Here is a 15,111-nt window from a genome sequence, read left to right on the forward strand (position 1 = left end):
CCTGAAAGAACACATGCTGCGATCCTCGCAATGTTCTCAACCATGCATCTCTAACTTGCGCGCTTTCATCTTGCTTTTGTTCTGATCTTGTCGCATGCAATGTCACCCACGAGCAACCCTTTCTGCCTGTGCAGCGAGTTTGTTCACCAACACGTTCATACCGACGATGATTCCGACGACGATGATGTCGTTCATGTGAATATTGATGATGCTGAGGGGAGGGAGGGGCGAAGGAAGGAAGCATTGCAGCTATCCCCGCGCATGCTTGCGCCCTATCAAGACTTGCGACGCAGAGACGAACATGGCCACCGAGAGCGATGCACCAGGAGCAGTGACGAAGAGTGGAGCAAAGGTAGGGATGGAACAGCTCTCGTGCTCTTATAACGTCCGCACGCCCTTGCAGAATGCCAAGAGTGACGCGCAGAAGTTCTACAAGAAGCGACCAGACCCTGAGGGGTTGAAGGTGCGGCGTGCGGTGACGTCTGGTGCCAGCTGAGGTCTCCGCTGCCGCAGCTCATTGAAGAGGGCGATGCCGCCATGAAGGAGAATGACTTCGCTAAGGCCAAGGCTCTCTACGACAAGGCAAGGAGCTGAGTGGGGTAAGAGGGGACGGCTCTCAACGGTTATGGCAGGCCACAGAGATCTGCAAGGCTTCTTCGGTGCAGGCAAGCAGCTGGACAGGACACACCTATACAGAGCTAAGAGAGTGTCGTGTCGCTAGGCCGAGAAGCCCAAGAAGGAGCCGAAGCCCGCGGCCGCGGAGAAGACAGAGGAGCCCGAGAAAGTTGTAACAGCCGACTGATGGACTCGAACCCTGACCGCTGCTGTGATGAGCAGACGGGAGCCAACGCCTCTCGCACGCTCCTCTTGTCAGATCCCAAGACGAACTTGCAGGTTCTTTCTTCTCGCTCCTTCGCACCTCCTGCTCATTTCGCTCGTCTTGATGAGCTCCCACATCGCCCTACCCTTTGCTATCTCTTCAGCACCTGTGTCTCACTATTTGCGTGCCCTCCACATGCCTTCCTCTGTCTTGTTCTCTCCTCTTCTTTCATATTCCTCCCTCGATCCGTTCTGTACGCAGCACTTTGTTGGTTTTCATTTTTCCTACAGGCAAAGCCGATGAGGGATGGAGTACCCGAGGAGAAGAACTACGCTCGCAACTCACAGCAAGTTCTTGATGAGCACCTCAAGGTTGCCTCTTCTCCTCTCCTCTCCTGCTTGTGTTCTCTTCTTTTTCAAGCTTTTCTTTTCCTTTTCTCCTTTCCTGCTGCCTCGCCTTTCACCTCTTTTGCTTCTTCTTGTCCCTTATCTCGCTCCCTACATCTTCTCTTTCTCCTTTTCTCATCCATTTCCTCACACTTGGGCTCCTTCTGCAGACCACAGGAGGGAAGTACCTCACCCGCTTTCCCCCTGAGCCCAACGGATACCTTCACATCGGTCACGCCAAGGTGATGAGAGAGTCTTGTTCTCTTTACGTGCGAGGCTGGTGCAAGATGTTGATATGCTCCTCAGGCGATGAACTTTAACTTTGGGCAAGCCAAGATCGCCAAGGGCATGGTTGCTCCTACTCCCACTCCTGCTCCCGCTCCCGCTCCTGCTCCTGCTCCTGCTCCTGCTCCTGCTCCCGCTCCTGCTCCTGCTCCTGCTCCTGCTTCCGCTGTTCGACCTGCTCTTTGTCCTCCTCCTGATATTTCTATCTGCGTCTTCTTTTTGCTCTCATCACAAAGTTGTTCTCATGGTTGTTTGCCAATTGACTCATCGTTGAAGGGGATCGGAGGCGAGACGATCATGCGGTTCGACGACACGAATCCGGAGGCGGAGAAGCAGGTGAAGGGATGAGAGGAGAGAGGAGGAAGAGAAGGGAGAGAAGGGAGGGAGGTGGAGAATAGTAACAGAGATAGAAGTAGAATAACAGGGGGAAAAGATGGTAGCAATAGGGGAATTCTAGACAAGCAAGAAGTCAACACGGAAGGAGGAGGAAGTATGCGCATTTTGTGCTGACGAAAAGGATGCCTTGGTCTAGGAATACATTGACTCCATTCTTGCCAACGTCAAATGGCTCGGAAATAATCCAATCAAAGTTACTTATTCCTCTGGTAGGTTGTCGGCTTTAGAGCACTCGACCCTCCCTCCTACTCTTCCTGTGTCTTTCCTCCTGCCCCTTCCCCCTATCCCGTCCCATCCTTCGCAGTTCCTTGGCCCTCAGCCGCGATCTGTGCTGACTGTTGTCTCAGATTATTTCGACGAGCTCTACCAGTTCGCTCTCCAGCTGATCCGTCAAGGTGATACAGGATGTCTTAGATGTCGCCGACCGTCCTCGTCCTCGTCCTCTGCAACCTCTATCTCCATCTTCTCCTCATCCTTCCTCTCCTTCCCCTTGATGTCTGTTGTCGCTGTAGGGGATGCATATGTCTGCCATCAGACCAAGGATGAGATCAAGGCGAGCAGAGACATCATCCGACAGGTAGTACCCCCTCCTCTCCATTCACTTGCTCGCTCCTTCGAATCCTCTCACTCCTCTCTGCCCCGTTCCATCCTCCCTGTCCTCCTGCTCCTCTCCTCCCCATCCTCCTGCTTCCTCCTCCCCGTTCTCTCTGGGCTGCCATCCTCGTCTCATCTCTCCTTCCTGCAGGCGCACATCGATCACCTCAAAGAGATGCCGGCTGGCGCCTACAGGTGAGCAGGCCCGGCGTTGCCTCCCATGAGAACTTTCATTGCCCCTGCTGCGAGAGGACCCTGAGGTCATCGCAGTCCCTGGCGAGAGACGGGAATGGAGGAGAACCTTGCCAAGTTTGAAAAGATGCGGACCGGACAATACGAGGAGGGCAAAGTATATCTACTCCGTCCTCCCTCCTCCTTCCTTGTCCTCGTCCTTTCATTCTTCCCTTCCTTCCCCGTGGAAACCTTCGCCTGACCCTAGTGTTTCTCCCTTGTTACCTTATCTGCTTCTTGCTTGCACCAATCTCCTCAACGGGTTATGATTTCTAGGCGATGCTTCGTATGAAAGGAGACCTCTGGAGCGACAACCCAGCCATGTGGGATACTGTCTTCTATCGGTGAGAATGGAGGAGAAGATGAAAGAAGTGGAGGAGAAGTGAAGCATGAAAAGCAGAGGAGGCGAGTAGTCGCCGTGCAAGAGCAGATGGAATGAAGGAGGAGTGAGGAGGGATTCATTGGCCGGGGGGGAGAGGGAGAGAATAAAAGGGAGCAATTAACTTGGGACGAGGAACTGACTTTGGAAGACAGCATCAAGTTTTCTCCTCATCCCAAGGCTGGTGATCGAGTAATACAGGAGGAGGAGGAGGAGGAGGAGGAGTGACTTTGAGGAAGTGGTGTATCTACCCGACGTACGATTACACTCACTGCATCGTCGACTCGCTGGAGAACATTTCTCACTCTCTTTGCACACTCGAGTTTGAGACCAGACAGGTACCTATCTCCTCCTGTTCCTCTCCCTCCTCCTCCTCAACTCCATCCCTTGTCCTCCTAATTCACGAATTCCCTTCCCTTTTCATTGTTCGTTCACCTCGTTCTGCATCTTATCCTCGTCATCTTCGTTTCATGTTGTGACGGCCCGATAGGCTGCCGACGGCCCGTACTACTGGCTGCTGCACAAGCTTGGAATCTACAAGGTGAAGGAGGAAGAATGGGAGAAAGAGAGGGAGAGACGGGCAGGAAACAAGCAGAGGAGGAGGATTCGAGCAGTTGTCAACTTTGACATGTCTTTGTTTATCAGCCCGTCACCTGGGAGTACTCTCGCTGCAACATCACTCACAATGTTCTCTCAAAGAGAAAGCTCAATGCTCTGGTTGCCCTATCTCCTTCCCCCTCCCCCCTTGTTCTTCATCCCTGCTTGCTTCTTCTCCTTATCCTGCCCCGCTGACTGTTCTCGCATCTTTATTCGCATCCTTCCTTTTCATCTCATCTTTCCTTCATCTTTCTCGCTTCACTTGTCCTTATTCCTTCACAGGTCACCAAGAAGATCGTCAGCGGCTGGGATGATCCTCGTTTGCTGACCCTAGATGGGTTGAGGAGGAGGTCGTAGCCCCTCCCTCTTCTCCGTCCCTCTTCTCCGTCCCTCTTCTCCCTCCCTCCCTCCCTCCCTCCCTCCCTCTCTCCCTCCCTCCCTCATGCACTCCTTCGTTTCGCATCTTCTTCGCCCGTACCGATTCTCTCCTCACGCTCTTCTCCATCAGAGGATACAGCCCAAGCTCCATCAATGCCTTCTGCGAGCAGATCGGAGTCACGAGATCAGGAACCATCACCACTCAGGTCCTGCTCATCATCATGGATGTCTTCATTCTTCTCTGCATCATCCTCCTCTGCTACACCCTGTTCCCTCAACTCTCTACCTCCTCGTTGTTATCCTGCTCTTCTTTTTCTTCTCCTGCGTTCTCGTTCACACTGGCCTGTTGATAGATGCATGTGCTGGAGAATTGCATCCGAACAGAGTTGGACCTCTCGGCAAGGAGAGTGTTTGCCGTCGTGCGCCCTCTGAAGGTTATCATCATCATCATCACCACCACCACCACCATCTCCACGATATTCATCATCATCATCACCACCAACACCACCACCATCTCCACGATATTCGTCGTCGTCATGTCGTCGTCGTCGTCGTCGTCGTCATCATCATCATCATCATCATCATCATCATCATCATCATCATCATCATCATCGTGGTGGTCATCCGTCTTTTCTCAAATGTTAACGATTTCCTTTTTCAGGTTGAGATCACCAACATGACACAGGAGGAGAAGCTGAAAGTACCAAATCATCCCAAGGTGCCACTCGCTCCCATCTCCCCTCTCCTCCATCCTCCCTCCCCGCTCCTCACTCCTCACTCTTCCATCAGCATCTTCCTCGTATCGTGCTGTCGCTTTTCGTCGCCTCCCTGCCTTCACCTTGTGCATCAGGATCCGTCAATGGGGGAACGCGAGATTCTCTTCTCACGCACCATCTTCATCGAGCGCGATGACTTCCGCCTGCAAGACGATCCCCAGTACTTCGGTCTCGCTCCTAACAAGGATGTTGGTCTGTTGGGAACAGGTGCGGAGGAGGGAAAAGGAGGAGGAGGTAGAGGGGTGAAGGGGAGGAGGGAAGGAGGGAGAAAGAAGATAAGGGAGGGTGAGAAGAAAGGAGGGAGGAGGGTGTAGGAGCAGGGGACGAGATGGAGCATACAAGATGGCGATCTCACTAGGGGGGGCAGGAGTTGTGCTCACGTGCACGGAAGTGGTCAAGGACAGCAAGGTAAGAGGAGCTGTGCAAGGGAAGGAGAGGAAGCGGTGGGGGATGGGAGGGAGAAACAGAGAGGAAGGAGGAACGATTAGGAGAAGAGGTTTGGAAGAAAGAGAGGGAGGACAAGGACGAGGACGAGGAGGACGAGGGAGCGGTGGTGGTGGCGGTGGACGGAAGTGGGAGGGATGGCTGAGGGTTTCCGCTAGGGGAACGTCGAGAAGCTGAAGGCAACTGTACGCCCTCGTGGAGACGCCAAGCCAAAGGGAAACATCCATTGGGTGTCGGAAGGTCAGGAGGAGATGCAGGAGGACTGAGATGAGGGGATAGGATGACGAGGAGGTTTGTGGAGAGGTTGACTTGATCTGCTACAGGAGCTGCAGTCAAGGCTGAGCTTCGCTTGTACAGCAACTTGTTCACCGTCGAGAATCCAAACGTCACTCCTGCAAAATGTTGATCTCCTTTCCCCCCTCCCCCTCTCCCTTCTCTTCACCTCCCTTTGCTCTTCCGTTTCCTTCCCTTATCACTATGTCTCGCCTCCTGCCTTGCGGCGTCGTGGTCCTCCTACTCCTTCCTGTCCTTGTTGTCATCTGCTTCTTCCCTCGTTGCCCCCCCATCATCTTTTCGCCTCCTTCCTCCTCGTACGCTCTCTTGCTTCCTCTTTAACTTTATCGTGCAGCTGCTGCAGCGGCTGAGGAGCCCGTCAAGGTTTTGACCCCCACTGCGCTTCCCTCTCTCCCTCCCTCACCATCGCTGCAGGGAGACGAAGATGTGGAGGACGACGAGGAGGTAGCGGGAGGAGCTGGCTCCTGGCTGGACTACATCAACCAGGGTGAGAGGAGAAGTCACTTCGCTGCTGCTGCTCCCTCACCATGCCTGTCAGACTCTCTCAAGGTGGAGAAAGATGCTCTGGTGGAGCCGTCGCTCCTTGCCTTCGCCTCTCAGCCAGGTGAGAAGAAGGAACAGAGGACAGGGGAGAGCGGGACAGGGGAGGAAAGGAGGGAGATGAATGGAAAGATTAGCAGGAACAGGAGAGCAGAGCAGAAGAGCAGAGCAGAGCAGAGCAGAGCAGAGCAGATGAAAGAGCGTTGAGAAGGGAGTACGACGTCGAGCAGAGAAGGAACGAGCGGGAGGAGGTTGACGCATGTGCAGGCACCTCCTTCCAGTTCCAGCGCGTCGGTTTCTTCGCTGTCGACCTGGACAGCAGCTCGAGCAAGGTTCTGACCTCCCCATTATCCAGCCCAGCTGACTTGTCACAGCTCGTGTTCAACCGTGTGGTTCCTTTGACTGGCCCAAGAGCTATCGTGTAAGGCGGAGGGAACCGCTACCATAGGGGAACAAGTGGAGGAAAGGGAAAGGCAGGAGCGGGAGCAGGAGCGAGAGCGGGAGGGTTGAAAGACTTGCTGTTAATACTCTCGAACTTTATCTCCACTTGCGCGTTACACAAGGGGCTGCAGATTAAGGAAAATGACTAGTTTGACAAGACAGCTGGCCGGCTGGTGGAGAGGGAGGGGTGGGAGGAGGGGGACGTTCTCAGCTCTTCATGATGGTAGAGAAGATGATGTCGTGCATGAACTTGGCCCTCTCGCGCTACATGGCATGACGTTAGAGACCGACTGACAGGGCAGGTAGTAGGAAGACAGAAGAGCAGGCAGCGGCAGAGGCAGCGGCGGCAGAGGCAGCGCGGAGATGAGGAAGTAGTGGACAGGAAGCATATTGGGGGGAGGCGTTTGAGCACCTTTCTCCTTGTCGCCTCAGTGTCTGCTGGTTTTTCTCCCTGAGCACGGCTGTGGAGGGGTGAGGAGGAGCAGGGGACAGCATAAGGCACTAGTTACCTCTTCTTCTCCTCCTCCTTCCCCTCCCTCGCACGTAAGATGATCTCCTTCAGCGCAGAAGCCTAAAAGGTATCATCACAAACCGTTTCGTCCTCCTCCCTCTCCCTCGACCTCTCCGTCTCTCTCTCTCTCTTATCCTCTTCCTCCCTCTCCCCCTGCTTGTCCTTTCATTTGCTTCTCCCTCCTCTCCCTCAAAAGCGCCTCGCTTTCTTCTGAGTTACATCCTCTCCCACCTGGTAAGAGCCTCCATACTTGTCCTTGGAAAACATCTTCGACCCTACGTTTTCATCAGGGTGAGGGAAGCAGGAGGGGGAAGGAGAGGGAGAGCGGGGTAAGGAAGGAAGGACGAAAAAAGCATGGGCGGGAAGGAGGGAACGGGAAAGAGTATGGAGGAGGAGGAGAAGGGAGACCACTGGAGGAGGCGAGGGGCTCAATAGTCAACGAGGTGTTGCTCCTGTACTCGTTGACGAGGCTGGACAGAGAGTCGGACATGGAGCTTCTCGTACTTGTCTGCTGCCTCCGATCAGCACAGTAGCGGCCACGGGAGAGGGAGAGAGAGGGAGGGAGAGGGAGAGCGAGCGAGCGAGCGAGCGAGCGAGAGACAGAGACAGAGAGACAGAGACGGAAACAGAGACAGAGAGCACGAGGGAGGGGGAGGGGGGGGGTTATGCACACATGGGGAGGAGCGCGAGGGGGAGTACGACAGAGAGCATGAGGTTTGCGGGGAGGGGAGGAGCTGTAAACGGAGAGGAGCAGGAACATGGACGCACCGACACTGAATTCCTCTTTCCGGTCCTGAAGATCAGCAGGGGACGATCCATTTGACCGTCGGGAGATCCGTAGGAGTTGTTCGAGTAGCGACCTGAGGTGGCGAACGGTCAGGACAAGGACGATGAGGGAGGAGAACGAGGAGGTGGTGTTGGTGGATAAGGAGGTGGTGGCGGTGGCGGTAGAGAAAGAAGAGGACGAGGACGAGGACGAGGACGATGCGGAGGAGGACAAGGACGAGGACAAGAACAAGGACAAGGACGAGGAAGGAGCAGCAGCAACGGCAACAGCAGCAGAACATCACTCGAGCACTCACCAGGAGAATTATCTTCACAGCGATTATTTCTGTGAGACCTGGATGGAGGCGATTCACAAACAGAGGAACAGAGTCTAACAAGACCTGGATGTGTCCGAGCTCAGAGCTTGAAGTTGTGAATATGCTGGAAAACGCTCGTGAGTGAAACCAAAGGCTGCGGATGAGAACAATGAGGGAGGAGGGGATGAGGGAAAAGGCACTCTTCTTCATGGCTGGTCAAGGAAGTGAATGTCTGGGGCATATGGCCGACGTTTACCATCACATGATTCTTCATTCGATCGCTCCATGCCTGGGCAAAGCGATTGGATCAGGGAATGCTCTTGGATAGAAACCGTTCTCAGAAAGAAATCCACACAGACTCTAACCCATGGACAAATTTGCGATAACAGGTATTTGAACGTCTGGAATGAAACACTAGCAAGGAATACAGAACTCTTGCGTGCGAGCGAAGGTGAGTAAAGGACATGAACAAAACTTCGACCAGTGCAAGGAAATAAGATCCCATGAGGATGCAGATACGTGTCGGATGAGGAACAACAGATAGAACTAAAGAAGAGACAAGGAGATGTGAAGGGATGAAATCTGAGGCGCTAGGAACAAATAGAGTTGAGAGAAACAAGAGAAACTGGAAAGGTGTTAGTTCCATGAGAAGGAAAGTGAGTTGGAGGATGGAGAGCAGCAGCATCAGCAGGGACGAGAAGAACATGAAGATCAAAAGTGACATGGCAAGCATGATCTCATTGCACGCGGCTCCATGCAACAGGTATGGTGGTCGCCCGGTCCTTAGAGAGGAGGGGGGTTTTGGGGGGTGGGGGTGTTGAGGTGTACCGGTAGTTTACAATGATTTAGATATGGAATTATAGGGTGGGGTGCACCGATTGAGACCAAAGGGTAAGTACCGGTGGTCTGATATTCCCAGCAGGGGGTAGTAGAAATTGGGGTAAGTGTATGGGGGTCATGGGGTACTCAAAAGGCCTCAGAGGGGTGGGTTGGAAGTTGCAGGTGGGGGGTACTGCTAAGCGACAGGTTCTTTGGGGTCCCGTCTTGAGTTGATCGAGGGAATAGGAGGGGTTAAGAGTGGGGAAATGGGGGGTGAGGGTCCAGGGCGGAGAATATGGGAACCTATCAGGTAGGGTAGGGTCATGGTGTTAGGTGAAGTTTAAGCTGGGGTGGGTATATCCATGTACCCACAACATTCTCTGAATTGTTCCCTTGAAGTAGGAGGTAGGGTCATGTACCCTACCCGTTTTCTGGTTCAGGGCCGGCACAGGACGCGGGGGGCTAGTAGCAGGCTCCGGCGACCGCACGGCCCGGTAACCGTTGAACTGCCCGGCGGCCCCCCGCCGGTACGAGTCCCGGCGACTCAGTCGCGGCGGCCGGGCGGCGGCGCCTTGCCCTCGTCGTCGGACTCCTCCACGCCGCCAGCGGGTCACCGGCCCCCCTTGCCGCGGGGCGTCCTATCCTAGTACCAGAGAATAGTAGTTTGAACCGTTCGGAAGGCCGGGCGCGGCTGGCACGGTACTGATCACAGTCATGGCCGTGACTTAAGTTTTAGTTTCAAGAGGATTAGTAAGCCTGGTTGGTTCTCAGGCTGGCATTTCTCTCAGAGTCTCGCCGTGCAGCCTTGTATCAGAGTCAGCCTGCCGGGGTGCCGCCCCGGCTGCCGGGCCGACTGAGTTCTCCCGACGGTCGGACGGTCCACCGTTACTGATTTTTGACTTTTAAAAACGGCCTTTGAGTCAACTTTTAGATTTCAAGGTTGACATTTTTTTTCCTGGTGAAGTTTCGTTGACCACTGCTGTCACTGCGATCCGACATGGTGGTGTGAGGTCCGGGATGGGCTGGACGGAGCTGCACGGGGCTGCCGGCGATGGCGACGCGGAAGAGGTGAAGAGGCTGCTCACTAGTGGGCTGGACGTGCACGAGGTGGACAATGGAGGGCTGACAGCGCTACACGTCGCTGCTGAAGAAGGATATGTGGAGGCAGCAAGGCTGTTGTGCTCGCACGGTGCAGACCCCTGCGCAGCGTCAAAGATAGGGCAAGAGACGTGTCTTCACTTTGCGGCTAGCGAAGGGCATCTTCAGTGCGTTGAAGTGCTTGCAAGTCATATGGACAATGTGAATCAGGAATCATGTGAAGGGCTGACTGCGCTGCATGAAGCTGCAAGGCATGATTTCTCCTCTTCGCCGGTTTGCTCCAGCAACAGGCGTCTGAGAGCCATCGCAGGAACGGGTACAAGGACGTCGTCTTGCTCCTCATCGAGAAGAGTGCGAAGGTGAACAAGCAGAGCCACACCGGAAGCACCCCTCTACATCTTGGTGCGATCCCACGGGAGGTGCGTGTGTTCCGCTGACTCCAAGCTCTGTAGCCGTCGAGAATGCTCAGCTGGAAGTAGTATCGATCCTCGTTGCTGCGGGGGCAGACATGAATATACGGGACAGGTATGGCAGAACGAAGGAGGAGACGTATGGTGAGTTAGCGAGTTATCGTCCTGCAGGGACCTCAACACGGCGGCGGATCTGGCGAATACGGAGGAAGTGATGAGAGCCCTGGGAAGCTGGAAGCCAAAGCTGATCATGGCATCGATTCCTTTCCTCTCGATTGTACTCATGACGTTTTACTCTCCTCAGAAACTCCTGGTGGACTTCGTCTCGAGGCTGAAAAACAGAATAGCGAAAGAGACTGGGATGCCTTTGAACGGAGCCACGAAGATCGTGGGTAACTCTCGCTTCAAGAAGCTCTTCTGCCTTGAAGAATTCATGTCCGTGATGGGGCTCACTTCCTAGAGCACTAATCATTGCGCAGAACCTTCCTTGACATCTCCAAATTCAGAGATAAGTCATTGACGGACATCAGCAAGGCTGACGTTGAAGATCGCAGCTGGAGGATCAGGCTCTACGAGGAAGAATGGAACTGGTCCTTGCTCTATGCTCGTCCTCGCCTGATCCTTCCTGACTTTTTTCTCAGTGCCCAAATCCTGACAGACGATCTCGGAGATTCTACCTCCGGTCAGCTTGGAGGCCTTCGCGGGTCCATGGGGAGGAGGTAAGAGATCTCTTCAACTTTCAACATCAGACCTCATGACAGTGGAGCAGGTTTGTGATGCGAGTCGCCAGCGAGCTGGAGGGAGACGGAGAGAACCCAACTTAGCTTGAATACACTGTTAACGGTTCTGCTGTCACTGACCAATTTACCTTCACCCGTTCTTGAACAAGCTGAACAAATTGCGATCCATTTATTCAATACAACAACCCCTGGTACAATCTCAGGGAACTCCCAGAGCCTGGGTTCCTCGATTTTTCACGATATCCGCAACGAAAGGTTCGAAATATCCTCAGCGCCATGTTTCCAACAACAATGGTTCTCCAAAGGAAAGCGAATTCCTGCATTTCATCGTGAGCCACATTATCATAAGCGGTATCATATACCTCTCATTCTGTCAAACCGAAATTCAGCAGAGGTTGGCACTTGAACCTTGTTTGCTAAAAATTCGGCAAACAATTGTTTCCAGTCATTCGGAATAGACATCTCAATGACATTATATCCTCTGCCCACAAGGCAAGTTTGACTTGCAAAAGTTTTGAATGTCTCCATAACTTTGTATTTGAGCATCGGGTGATGAAGAGTGAAAACGTTCTGCAATGTACTTACATTGTGCAACCAGGGATGTCACAGAGATTACCTGCCAGATTTTCGAAGTGACGTTGCAAATCCTCTCCTTGGACCTGTGGTTGTGAACAATCAAGAATGTTGTTGACCAATTGCATATTTACCTGTCATCGAACGACATTCTACCTAAGCTTCCAAGAAGTCGCAACAAAGAAGGGATCATTCGCTTGAAACAATATATCCTGTCCACTATGTGATCCAGCAATATATCGACTCTGTTTGTTTCCCGATCCTGATAATAGGTCAAGATACGTTATTGGTAACAGAACTTCACTACCATGGAAAGTGCCGCGATGTCAGTGATGAGACCCAGAATTGTCGGATCCTTGCAAAGATCATCCACAGCAAGAAACCGTAGGACAAAGCTGAAGGCTTCATCCTGCAGCAGCTCACTTATGAAACATGCTCTTCAAACAAACAAATGTCACCTTTTCTTCAACCAAACTGACACCTGGACTTCCTGCTGTAGATTGAATTCGGAGGATCTCCACAACAAGCGTGCAATGTGCGATCAAGCTACTTCGACAACAGATTGAATTGTTTGATCCAGCTGAATCAGATTGAGTATAAATCATGTTTCGAATTCTGGTCAAAGTAGCGATTATCAATCCGGCAGTAGCCTTTGTGATGCTCTCCTTAATTGTTGGCCAAGTGGAGATGCACTCTCTCGTTGTTTCCATCTGTTCAATGAATAGGAAGATAGCTTTCAATATGAGTAATGCAATCGTGAGGTCCTTCAGTGATCTACATAAGAATGTATGAGTGAATTGCTTGTCAACATACAGCAGAGATCAAACTACCTGAAGACAATTCTCCTGTGAAACATGGACAAGAACCCTTCGTTGCATATTGCAGGAGATTTGAACAACGCTACTGCAAAGAGGTAAGACAGATTCATGGCACTTGTGCCGTAAGATATGTTTTTCTCCGGAAGAGTTTCTTCAAGAAGGAAAAGAATGAGCTTAGCTGAGTTTTGGGCACTTCTTTCATCACCAGAACGGATCAAGAATGCCCATATGTCTCGAGCCATCATCGAAGACATGCTCCCCTTCGACCAAACGATCTGTTGTATGATAGTTAGTTCAGTGACACGTTCCAAATGAGAATGTTTTTGATATACCTCAGAAATCAAACCTTTTTCTGCAGTATGTCTGATATCAGAAGGAGAACCTTTCAGCATTGCAACCATAGAAACAAAGCAGCGAAAGTAAAACCCAACATTCTCTGGATTTTGAGATTCGGTATCCTCATCGCCACAGCTATAAGCCATGCAAGCTTCCATTAGTTGAAAGATATTGCCGGAATTCTTTGCAAGCGTATCTTGAACTGTAGAAGAAAACTTTCCAAAATGAAGCAAAGTTTGCATCAAGAGGTTGCATTGACCAACGATAATACTAGCTTTTTCTTCTGCATTATCTCCAGTAGACGACTCATTCAAATGCAACAATGCCTGCAGCACGGAGGACTGACAAGAAACATTCGACTGTGTGCTAGCAAACAGATTTTCGAGCGCCGCTTCCAGGATGGGTGAGAGTGAATCAGCTATCTCCTTCTTGATATCCTGCGGAATACAGCAATTCACTGCCGGGCTTCCAGCAGATCTCAATTTCGACGCAAGAGTAACAAACTTTGTACTGCATGAGGCAACGCATTGTGGCAAAAAAATGCAGAACTTTGCCAAATGAATCAATATAAAGCGCATCAGCTTCAAAACCTTTCCTGATCGATCTGACTTCAATTCGTCCACCCCTAGTTCATGGAAAGAATTTTCAAGTGCATCTAACATCAGATCTATCAGAGTTGAGCCCCGGAAGTTAGCAGAATATATCACTTTTTCAGTCTGTGATTGTGAGAGAACTTCACTGGATGTTTCAAGAATCCTATCCAAACCTTTGTACGCAGCATTCATCAGCCCCAGTTTCCTTTGCTGCGTGCTGACAAGGCACACATTTACAATGCTGTTGCAAATGGACACAAAAATTTCGGCTTCAGTGCCATCAAATCCGTTGTGCAAGAAAAAACCATTTCTTAGGCATGTCTGTTCAAGGAACGCACATGCTTCTTTCAATATGGCGGTTGCAGTGTTTTGCATCTCCATGACATACGACAATATGTTCTTCCCTTCACTCAACGCCTGTTGAGTCAAAGTCATCATTCGCTATCGTCAATTTACAAGATGAAAAACAATGTAGTACCTCTATGCCCTTGCACAGCCTTCCAAGCAGCGAGATCTCTTCGACACATTTCAGAACCTCATCGGTGAAAGAAGTCCATTGAAATGATGTATTGAGGTCGCTCTCGGCAAATAGACAACGAGAAACCTCATCGAGAAAACCTGTGCTCGCAGCGAATGCCTGTACATGCATAAAACTATTCTCTGCATCCTGCACTTGAACATATTTCTTCAGCTTTTCAGCAAGTCTTTCAAGCATATGGCGATTGATTTGAAAGGTACCTAGGAGAAACGTACTGAAATTCTCAACGAAATTAGGCAGAGAAATGCTGACTAGTTTGAAGATCAAGGTGCAACTAACCATCGCTCTCGCCTGGATTAACAGATCTGAGCCATCCAAGATAGCTTTGAACTGAGACAGCACTTCGTTCCAACTGTCAATCATGTTCTTTGCATTGGCATTTTGGTGTGAGAAATTTCTTGCAGCTATTTGTTCATACATACTTGCTATTGTCTCATCCACATCTGAAAACAGCTCTTCAATCCTTTGTTCGTGGCCTTTCTGAATACTGATGTACAGGTCAACCAGTTTGCTTTTGAGGTTACCAAGGAAATGAGCCATCATGATTGGTTTCTCTGGTAGAGGCAGATCCGAACCTTGGTTCTTCCACTGCACAGAGTTTTCGCTCAAAGTCTCTTCATCTCTGGCCCTCTTCGCCGGAAGGCTCGCCATGTGAGTATCACACTCCATCTCCTCCAGGTTGAACAAAGCGATTCAAACTTCTGAGATCCTCAACATGTCAACACTCACAAGTTGCCGCCAGGTCTCACAGGAGTTCAGCACATGCACATGTTCTGGCATGAGACAATCGCGTTCACCCATACCCCGTCACCCCATCAAGCAACGACGGCGCGAGGCTCGCCATGGACGGCGGAGCAGCTTTTGCGCGGGAAACGTGACCCCCACAAACCATTAGGTTTTACTCAACTCCGACACGCCTTTTTGAAAAACTCCGAAGCTGGCGTGTAGAATTCTCTTCTGCCTTACAGGCGACGATTGTCAGCAACGGAAATAGTTGAAGCGCCTTTTATGCGAAAAGATGTAGTTTCAAGG

The 15,111-nt window shown here is 51.5% G+C and overlaps 4 protein-coding genes across 4 annotated transcripts; 3 read left to right on the plus strand and 1 right to left on the minus strand.

Moving 5' to 3' along the window:
• Positions 1 to 301: 301 nt before the first annotated feature.
• GUITHDRAFT_163164 (hypothetical protein) lies at positions 302 to 6,545 on the plus strand (the record flags this gene model as incomplete). Its single annotated transcript, XM_005832808.1, has 30 exons — positions 302 to 352; positions 404 to 463; positions 838 to 894; positions 1,111 to 1,191; positions 1,377 to 1,448; positions 1,513 to 1,557; positions 1,768 to 1,827; positions 2,024 to 2,096; positions 2,235 to 2,282; positions 2,400 to 2,464; positions 2,633 to 2,676; positions 2,752 to 2,830; positions 2,989 to 3,056; positions 3,247 to 3,283; positions 3,331 to 3,429; positions 3,582 to 3,632; positions 3,737 to 3,808; positions 3,971 to 4,038; positions 4,197 to 4,272; positions 4,420 to 4,500; positions 4,728 to 4,784; positions 4,917 to 5,049; positions 5,210 to 5,250; positions 5,445 to 5,526; positions 5,610 to 5,687; positions 5,915 to 5,943; positions 5,995 to 6,067; positions 6,119 to 6,184; positions 6,388 to 6,452; positions 6,495 to 6,545. 30 exons carry the CDS (start codon positions 302 to 304, stop codon positions 6,543 to 6,545), a joined length of 1,962 nt encoding a protein of 653 aa, XP_005832865.1.
• A 1,417-nt stretch (positions 6,546 to 7,962) lies between these two features.
• On the plus strand, positions 7,963 to 8,232 carry GUITHDRAFT_108337 (hypothetical protein; the record flags this gene model as incomplete). The annotated part of the gene is made up of 1 exon (XM_005832809.1): positions 7,963 to 8,232. One exon carries the CDS (start codon positions 7,963 to 7,965, stop codon positions 8,230 to 8,232), a length of 270 nt encoding a protein of 89 aa, XP_005832866.1.
• Positions 8,233 to 9,999: 1,767 nt separating this feature from the next.
• Positions 10,000 to 10,251, plus strand: GUITHDRAFT_44206 (hypothetical protein; the record flags this gene model as incomplete). The annotated part of the gene is made up of 1 exon (XM_005832810.1): positions 10,000 to 10,251. A coding segment is annotated over one exon (252 nt), but the record flags the coding sequence as incomplete, so codon positions are not given.
• Positions 10,252 to 13,659: 3,408 nt separating this feature from the next.
• Positions 13,660 to 14,730, minus strand: GUITHDRAFT_108339 (hypothetical protein; the record flags this gene model as incomplete). The annotated part of the gene is made up of 3 exons (XM_005832811.1): positions 13,660 to 13,664; positions 13,715 to 13,958; positions 14,020 to 14,730. 3 exons carry the CDS (start codon positions 14,728 to 14,730, stop codon positions 13,660 to 13,662), a joined length of 960 nt encoding a protein of 319 aa, XP_005832868.1.
• Between the last annotated feature and the right edge of the window lie 381 nt (positions 14,731 to 15,111).

Source organism: Guillardia theta (assembly GCF_000315625.1).
Source record: "Guillardia theta CCMP2712 unplaced genomic scaffold GUITHscaffold_33, whole genome shotgun sequence".
Classification (NCBI taxonomy): domain Eukaryota; class Cryptophyceae; order Pyrenomonadales; family Geminigeraceae; genus Guillardia; species Guillardia theta.